Raw genomic sequence first — 9,212 nt, forward strand, 5'->3', positions numbered from 1 at the left:
TTTGGGTCATGGTGTTGGCTAACACAGCAAACAGGAAAGGTTAGAGCTCAGGAGGGTGGAAATAGGTGGAGGATTCCAATAGCTAAGCAAGGACAATTTGTGATTTGATGTGAATTTGGTTAAAATTATAAAAGTGGAGGCAGAAAATAGCTAAATTCTTACAAAGACATTATGCTGCGTAGTTCTGTTACAGGAATTTTCATTTTGGGGAAGAATCCTTCTGTAATTATCTGAATTCCTTGGATCGAGTATCGTGTAAATCAAGGGTCTGTCTGCATTTCCCCATCCCATCCCCACCCTAACACCATCCTTTGTCTGTGTCAAGGATCCAGGAATTGTGTGTGTGTGTTTTCCAATAAAACTTTATTATAGGTTACAATTCTTTGTAAATACTACTGTTTCTTATTTATATAACAATTTTTTTAGATATCCATAATAATGAGTAAAGAATGTATGGAAGTAAGTATTCTATGAATAACTTATAATTTGGGGAATACTGGGGAAATTCCTGGAAATTCCTATTTCTCATTCCCAAATCCCAAAGCTTAATATCTATGGGGAATTTGGAAACACCTGGAGAAGGGGATTTGCTGCATCCTCCTGCGAAGATCCTGGGATACTTACCCGCAGAAATTTGTCTTCTCCTCATCTGGGCCTGGATTTAGACCCCTTATATGTTCTCCCATATCCTGTAACCTCCAGAGCAGCATTATTGCTAGAGTCGACCATTTTTCCTTTGCCCAGGAAGCAACTCAGACACAGGCTCACTTAATTTTATTCTGGATTTGCACCACGTAAGGTTTAAATTTTTCTCTGTTCAAATATCTCATGATTTGCTGTAGACACAACCAGGAATGGGGTTTCAGGTAGATGGTTCGGGGGCTCTCCTCCCGACTCCTGCCCTCTTCCCTCATAGGCTTCCGTGCCGGAAACTCCGGACCTGCAGTTAGAAATGGGTGCAGCGGCGAAATGCTGGATGCTCCTACCCCTCCCCCGCGGTGGGTAGGGTGAGGATCGAGAAAGGTACTGCAGCTGGGAAGACCTCAGATTAGGTTGAAACCCTAGCCTCCGGCGATTGAGTCGGGGCGTGTCACCATGGAGACGGGGCCAGCCGCGTACTCGCCTGCCATTGGCTGGGACTCCCGAGCTGGGGATATAAGCCAGCGCGTTGCAAACAATGCGCTGTGTGGGTCGTACCCGGTGACTGGCGGTAGCTCAGCTCAGTGGAGTAGGTCTGAGCGGAGAAGGGCAAACTGATCGAGAGGGCGTCGGCGGGACCATGGACGACGGGTGAGGCGGGTACCAGGCCCAGGGAATCCCGTAGGCCCCTGGGGAGGGGAAATGGCTGTCATCGAGAACTGGAAACCCAGCACTCTGGGCCCCGAGGGGGCCAGGAGAGGGAACGAGTGCCCCGGGGATGCAGAGAGGCCTGGCTCGGAGCCCAGTATCAGGGGCAAGGCGGCAGAGCAGTGGGGCGGCCAGCGCTGGCAGGGGCGCGCGCGGGAATCGAGTAGGGGTGGCGCCACCAGAGCAGGAAGGGGACAGGTTAGTAGACCGTAGACGACTCGCCAAAGAAGCCGGTGTGTGTGCGTGCACGCACGCGTTGCGATGTGAGTGTAGAGGGAGCGTACTCCCCCACCCACATACGGAGAAGAGGTCTTTTCAACCCACGTGCTCGTCACAGATTCCCATTCTAGAGTCTAGGTAAAGCCGCGAGGTACTTTTGGCGCCCATATCTAGAGTTCCTCCTTCAGAGGAGAGATTGCTCACGTCCCTCGACAACGCCTCTCTTTCCTCCAAGGTGGAGTTTCAATTAAGTTGGGGATGTCGCCTCCAAGGAGAGAAGGAAATTCTTATTCACTGAATTGAGCAACAGATCCTGCCTACTCCCCCCACTTCACCTTTGAAAACGCTTATTTCGGCTTTGGTCCTTGAAGTCCCAGCCCAAGTCTCCAGCAGTAGGGATCAAAGTGGCTTTTGGGTGCCCAGGGATTCAGGGCATTCTTGGGAGACTGCTGGCCAATGAGGAAGTCCTGTAAGCCGTGGCTAGATGTGCTGGGTGGCCAGGGCTTCACACATATTTCATTTCCTTGGCACCTCTTGGGGATGCTATTTGATTTACTTCTACCATCTCACTGCTTCTCTCTTCATCATTCTATGACCCCGGTTCTATTGCCCCGACCCGGTCCCTTACCCAGCTACTTCCCTGAGGGTAGCCCGGTGTATTGTAAAGGCAGCACTTTTGAAGAAAGAGGTTTCCTCTGGAGGCTTGGTTAGTTGTGTTCAGCTCTGTTACACCTCAGTCGTCGTTTGCTCCCCTGCCCCGTCCCTTCTCCTTGTTTTTTCCAACTAGGTATGAGAAAATTGGACTGGAATTGTGAGAAAAATTCCCAGTTGATTCTTGGGGATGTCTGGGTTCTGCATAAGCGTATGCCTTTAGGTCTCTGAAGGGCAAAGGACCTTGGACCTTGATGAAGAGAAGGAAAGATGGGAGAAGGCAGGGAGGAAACACGGGCGGGGGGGAAAGTTGTAAAAGAGGTTCAGGTGCTGTGGACCTGAACCATGATTTATGGAGTCAAAGGTCTTTGGAGCTTGTTAGTACATTTTAAATTCATTTTCAAACTGAGCCTGTTAGATAAGTGAGGCCGATTACATTCCCTTGCTTTACATTAGAGGAAAGAATTTGAAGCACAAGTTACTTGCCTAAAAAAGACAAAATTGGGACTAGAATCCCTGTTGAGTTCTGCTTCCTCAAGACCAGAATTCTGAAACCTGGTTTTTGAATCAGAATTACCTGAGGCGCTTTTGTAAGACATAGCGATCCTGGGGCCTCTCCCCATCTGTGGGGGCGGGGCTCCAGAGGCTAGTTCTGACAAGCAGCTGCTGAGAAACTTATGCAGTCGGTTCTGCTCCAGCTGTCGACAATCAAAACTGTGGCCTGGGTTTGCTTTTTTGTGCAGTGGCTTGTCTAGCTCCTTGGCCAACTTCTCTGTCCCCTGTCACCTTGGTACCTCAGTCAGCCTTTCTACGCTGAAGGTCATTAGTTTATGATACCCTTGGGATGGAAGTGAAACTCACCTTGGTTTCCCTTTTTTTCCTAGATTCAAGTATGAAGATTATCAGAACACTGCAAAATGGCTTTTGTCTCACACCAAACACCGACCTCAAGTGGCAGTGATCTGTGGTTCTGGGTTAGGAGGTCTGAGTGACAGATTAACTCAGGCCCAGATCTTTGACTACAGTGAAATACCGAATTTTCCCAAAAGTACAGGTGCTGGCAAGGGGGAGGAGGGATAGGACTGAGGGATATTGATGGGATTCTGATGGGAGGGTGATGCTTCTACACCCTGGCTATCCTCTATAGCATTTGACTAGAGACAACTGTTGTAACAGAGGGAAAAACCCACCAAGAATCAGAATGACTTTAGAAGGAAATTCCCCCAGTAGAAATGTTTTAGTAGGGCATGTTTATGTCAATGTTGCTGTATGATGACATATTTCCTGTGCTTTAATGACTCAGCTCCCTAAAGCTCTACAACACTTCCCCTGCACACTCTTTCCCCATACACACTATGGTCACCATATCCTCATACACCTCTCTCATTTCTTTCAGTCTGTAGCCTAAGTGGAAAGAGCAGTGCCTGTAAGCTCCCAGACAAAGTCAGGCCTTCCCTGTCCCATGTGTTCCTGCCATTCCCAATCTCCCCAGCTCTAACTCCAGTCCTAGGGTAAGGCACACACTGGTGCACAGCAACAAATGAACACACAGACTGCCACGTTCTTGCAGACAAATACCCAGGTGATACACGAATACACAAGACTTGATTCACACTGACCCTTTGGAGGGGGAAAGGGCCCCCTATGCACAGTGGAGTTCTGAGGATAGTGTATCCAGCATCCTATTAGCAGCCAAAAGCTCTAAGGCTGGGCTTCCGTGGTGGTCCAGTGGCTAAGACTCCACACTTCCACTGCAACGGCGTGGGTTCAGTCCCTGGTCGGGGAAGTTCCGCATGCTGAGGATGAGGCTTAGAGAAGGGCCAGGTGAAATAGGGCCAAGTAAAGGACAAGAGTAGTTTATTTGGTTTACTTATTAATTTCTCAGATAACTAACTTCTGTTGGTTTATTTTTCAGATTCTACTTTCCTTCCTCTTTCCCTGGAGAGTTAAGAGTTTTAACAGATATTTTTCATGCCCTTTGGAGCAAGACTGGGAGACCAGAGCAGGGAGGTGGGGATGGGGTTGGAGAAGGAAATATTAAAAAGTGAGAGAAGGGAGTGCAAAGTTTTCTAAGAGAGATAGTGGTGACTGGCTCCACCTGCCACTCCTACCTGCAGTGAGAAGGGCACTGCACTAAGTGGATTAATTTTTTAAAACTTTATCAATTTACTTTTTATACCTTATTTGGGTTTCCCTAACTGTGTCACCTCTGCTCTACTACTGGCAATTTTTTTTTAAATAAATTTATTTTACTTATTTATTTATTGGCTGTGTCAGGTCTTTGTTGCTGCACGTGGGCTTCGTCGCAGTGTGCCGGCTTCTCATTGCGGTGGCTTCTCTTGTTGCGGAGCACGGGCTCTAGGCGCACGGGCTCCAGTAGTTGTGGCGCGTGGGCTCAGTAGTTGTGGCTCGCGGGCTGTAGAGCGCAGACTCAGTAGTTGTGGCTCGCGGGCTCTAGAGTGCAGGCTCAGTAGCTGTGGCTCACAGGCTTAGCTGCTCCGTGGCATGTGGGATCTTCCCGGACCAGGGCTTGAACCCATGTCCCCTGCATTGGCAGGCAGATTCTTAACCACTGCGCCACCAGGGAAGCCCTGTAATTTTTTTATAAGCTCCTCAATCTCTGAGTATCCCTCAACTCTCCCTCTTTGTTTTGGTCCCTCTCCCAGACTATCCATTCTCTAAGGGATAGTTTAGCCATGTCCATTAAAGGAGAAATGTTAGATGAGAGAAATGGTAATAATGGTTACTGTGTCTGTGTGGAGAGTTATCTTTGCACTCCCATGCCCCTGCATGCCCCATTCAGGGTACGTATTCCCACAGGATTGTTTTGTGGGTCACAAAGGAGACTTGTATGGGTCCAACCTCAGCCCCTTTCCTTGTTCCTAGCCTCCTTAGGAAGCTAGAATATACCATGAGCTCCCTCTCAGGAGGGAGGAAGCATATAGTTTAGTTAGGGTGGTAAGGATACAGATTTTGAGAGTTTTGGAAATTTTGGAAAAGAGGTCTATAATTACGACACTCACTGCATTCATTATTACTCACTTATTCTATTTTTTATTCTTTTATTCTCTTACAGTATGGCTTTCTCATTCTTTTGAAATTTCTTTAAAAAGAAACTGATGTGTGTTCACATTGAACATCCTCACCCCCATAGCTCTAATCTCAGGATGTACTTATATCTAAGTTTATGATTAATTTCTATCTCCCCCACCAGACTTAAACTTTCTGAGAGTGGAGATGATAATGTTTTCTTTTGATTAAGTATACCCTCACCTGTTGAGCACAGTGAGTTGGCTCAGAGTAGGTACTCAGTGGATATGTGTTGTATGAAAGCATCTGTCCATGCATTTCCCTTTCTTTTTTGTGTACAGTGCCAGGTCATGCTGGCCGACTGGTGTTTGGGATCTTGAATGGCAGAGGCTGTGTGATGATGCAGGGCAGGTTCCACATGTATGAAGGCTACCCGCTCTGGAAGGTAAATCAGGGACACAAACCTGATTGGGTCTGGACGAAGGGGGAGAGAGCGCTCCTATTTTATTACCTAACTACCCAGGCAAAGTAGATTTTTGGTCCCCTTCTTTCTCGTCTTTTATGCTGTATCATGTTTATCTGCATGGGTGGATTGGTGACATTTTAAAGAACACTCTCTGATCTTTTATCTTTTGCTTCTAAGGTGACATTCCCAGTGAGGGTTTTCCATCTTCTGGGTGTGGACACTCTAGTGGTCACCAATGCAGCTGGAGGGCTCAACCCCGAGTTTGAGGTTGGAGATATCATGCTGATCCGCGATCACATCAATCTACCTGGTTTCTGCGGTGAGAACCCTCTCAGAGGGCCCAATGATGAAAGGTAGCTATCCTGCTCCTTTTTGTATAGATGGGTAGGCTCTAAGGACTTGTCTGGGAGTTGGGAGAGAGCTTACTCTATTCCATTAATCTGAGATAATCCAGCCTGTGCCCTAGGTTTGGAGTTCGTTTCCCTGCCATGTCTGATGCCTACGACCGGGATATGAGGCAGAAGGCTCACAGTACCTGGAAACAAATGGGAGAGCAGAGAGAGTTACAGGAAGGAACCTACGTGATGGTGGCAGGCCCCAGCTTTGAGACTGTGGCAGAGTGTCGTCTGCTGCAGAAGCTGGGGGCAGATGCTGTTGGTGAGGAGGGGAACTTGGCTGGAGGCTTGAAGAGGGAGGGTTCTGGTAAAATAAGATGGAAAAGAGAAAAAGATTGTAGACCTAGATGATAAACTGAAAGAGGGCCTGACTTAAGGGAAGATTGAATCAAACTGACTTGAAAGGTGGTGGAAGGTTTGCATCGTAGCCATCAACTCACCGCCCACCACCAAGGGCTCTAACCACTGTAATGCTAATGACCGGTGCATAATTTGATGACTGTTTCTGATTATTTTAACAAATATCATTATAGCCACCTTCTATACCCTTTGGCTGGAAGATAGAATTGCATCATTAGAACTGACTTTAGAATGACCACAAACAGAAATTTCTATTTATAAGAGATGTGAAAGGCCCTCTGAGGCCCGACTCTTTCAGGCAATACAGAACAGCCTAAAAGCTTGACACGAATTTAGCTGCTGCTTTGGATGTTTTCTTGATGCTAAATTGTCAACGAGGTGATTAATGGAGGTGAGGCTAAAGGGTGAGGAAAAGAGGCATTTGCGGATTCTGACAGTTGGTTTCCCTCTTTCTCCACATCAGGCATGAGCACAGTACCAGAAGTTATAGTTGCAAGGCACTGTGGACTTCGAGTCTTTGGCTTCTCCCTCATCACTAACAAGGTCATCTTGGATTATGAAAGCCAGGAGAAGGCCAATCACAAGGAAGTACTAGCGGCCGGGAAGCAAGTTGCGCAGAAATTGGAGCAATTTGTCTCCATTCTTATGGCTAGCATTCCACTGCCTGACAATGCCAGTTAACCAGCCCTGGAGTGGTCTGGCATCTCCCTTCTGGGATCCAAGGAGCTACTACCTACTTTGGCCTCTTGCTGGAGTCACGTGCCTCTGCCCTTAGGTAGCGGCAGAAAGGAGTGTCACCTGCCCTGCTTCTCCCACCAGACCTTTCTGATACAGAGTGCTCTTCTGCTCAGCTGTCATCACAAAATGATTTCCACCCCTATTCCTCTTCAAGAGCCCAAGCCCTACCACACATCCAGGGATTTGACTTGGGGCTGTCGAACTCAGCCTAGTAGCTACTGCTAGCTTTTTGAGATGATCCTCTTACATTCCTGGGGGCTCAGCTCTGCTCCTCAAAGCACTGGAGACCACACAAGGAACAGCCTCTTCCTTTTGGAGTTTTATACTATCATATTTTGAGAATAAAGAGAAAGATGAAATAATTTCTTTATTTTTGTGTAATTTGGGATAAGGGTGGGGCACAGGCCAAGACTGGCATGAAACCAATCATGAGACCACATGTCTTGTGGTTTGACTCTGCCTCTCAGACAGCTAAGAATTGAGGTAGATGGTATGTGAATGCAGGAGAGGATGGAGGAAAGGCAGAGAGGTGAAAGACAGTGTTAGAAGATAAGGAAGGACTGTACATGATGGCCACTTCCCTCAGATCAGTCTTGCCTCTGTCCTTTGGCTTTCTGGTTGTTTCTCTCTCTGTCAGCTCTCATGAATATCTGAATTCGTTCACTGATCTCAGCTTATGTTCCATAGTTGCCACATCCTTGGTAAGCCCTAATTGTATTTCTTGTTGGTTTCCTTCGATTTCCCCCCCCACCGCCGCCGCTAACCTCTGCCATAGTTCGTGACACCCATACGTTCTGTCACTCCATTCCGACAGTGCAGTGGCAAATACCCCTTTCTCTGCTGCCGGCAGCTCCACTGCTGGTTAGCGTCCTGCCAGCCCCTGTGAAGTTGACTCATACTCTGGCCTCTTCTCTTGGAGCACTTCCTTGCCTCCTATTGCTTTCTTCCTGGGTGTTAGTTTTCCTTTTCACCATTCTTGGTCAGAACCTCCCTGTGACAGGAGCCTAGGCATTACCTTTTGTTGGCCCATTGCACTGCTGGCGCTTATCAACTTGCATTCAGCTGGCTGGCACGTTTGAAAATCATACTATCCCCACCCCCTCAGGCCTGTTTGCCTTTTGACAGCGGGTAGAGCTGGATGACTCTACAACAGTGGTAACATTTCAGTTAGTAGTATAACATGGAAGAGGTGGGATTCCCTGGTGGAGCAGTGGTTGAGAATCCGTCTGCCGATGTAGGGGACGCTGGTTCGTGCCCTAGTCCGGGAAGATCCCACGTGCCGCGGAACGGCTGAGCCTGCGCGTCTGGAGCCTGTGCTCTGCAAGGGAGAGGCCACAACAGTGAGAGGCCCGCGTACCGCATAAAAAAAACAAACATGGAAGAGGCATTTTGGCAGGAAAGCTTTTGAAAACTTTCAAATCATCCTTTGTTTGCTACCTGACCTACCTAGCTGAGCCCAGCACAAAGAAAAAGTATCCTGAAGTGGCCCTGTAACTACTCTTCTTTTCATTCGTTCTTTGTACCTTCATCCACCTCTAAAACCCTACCTGGCAATCTGCTAGCGTCTGTCATTTGTCTCTGAGAGAGCTTGTGTAGAGGGAAGGACTGTGCATACTTTAGATACATACACATCACAGTAACTTGTTCATCTGATGAGATGCTTATAGACATTTTTTAAATTTATTTTTTTAATTGAAATATAGTTGATGTACAATATTCTATGTTATAGATGTACAATATAGTGATTCACAGTTACATTTCTTTTTAATCAAGTTATTGAATATTTCTGTATAACACTCTTAGCCTAATAAAATGTTAAATTGAGAATATAAAAATGGTCTTTCCCTCTCAAGGGCCCTACAGTCTTAACAGATACACATTTGTAAAGCTATTAATTGTTCATATAAGGCAGTATAAAATAGGTACAAGTCACATGTTATGTGAGTCCAAAGGATGAACTGATTTTAAGTATACACTGGACTTTGAGATTGGTTATTGAGAGAAAG

General features: G+C 47.0%; 1 protein-coding gene across 2 annotated transcripts; it reads left to right on the top strand.

The window, feature by feature from the left end:
• The first annotated feature begins 1,165 nt into the window (after window positions 1-1,165).
• PNP (purine nucleoside phosphorylase) lies at window positions 1,166-7,568 on the top strand. 2 transcript variants are annotated; one of them, XM_022587583.3, is made up of 6 exons: window positions 1,166-1,290; window positions 3,102-3,271; window positions 5,589-5,692; window positions 5,891-6,066; window positions 6,168-6,370; window positions 6,932-7,568. In XM_022587583.3, exons 1-6 carry the CDS (start codon window positions 1,280-1,282, stop codon window positions 7,147-7,149), a joined length of 882 nt encoding a protein of 293 aa, XP_022443291.1. In that variant the 5' UTR covers window positions 1,166-1,279; the 3' UTR covers window positions 7,150-7,568. The 2 variants fall into 2 exon arrangements, with proteins under 2 accessions (XP_022443291.1, XP_022443292.1); XM_022587584.3 differs by having other exon boundaries at window positions 1,265-1,290; window positions 6,180-6,370.
• Window positions 7,569-9,212: the final 1,644 nt, after the last annotated feature.

The sequence above is a fragment of the Delphinapterus leucas genome, chromosome 2, assembly GCF_059928025.1.
Source record: "Delphinapterus leucas isolate spDelLeu-1000000601 "Yukka" chromosome 2, BTC_Dleu_Yukka2, whole genome shotgun sequence".
NCBI lineage: Eukaryota > Metazoa > Chordata > Mammalia > Artiodactyla > Monodontidae > Delphinapterus > Delphinapterus leucas.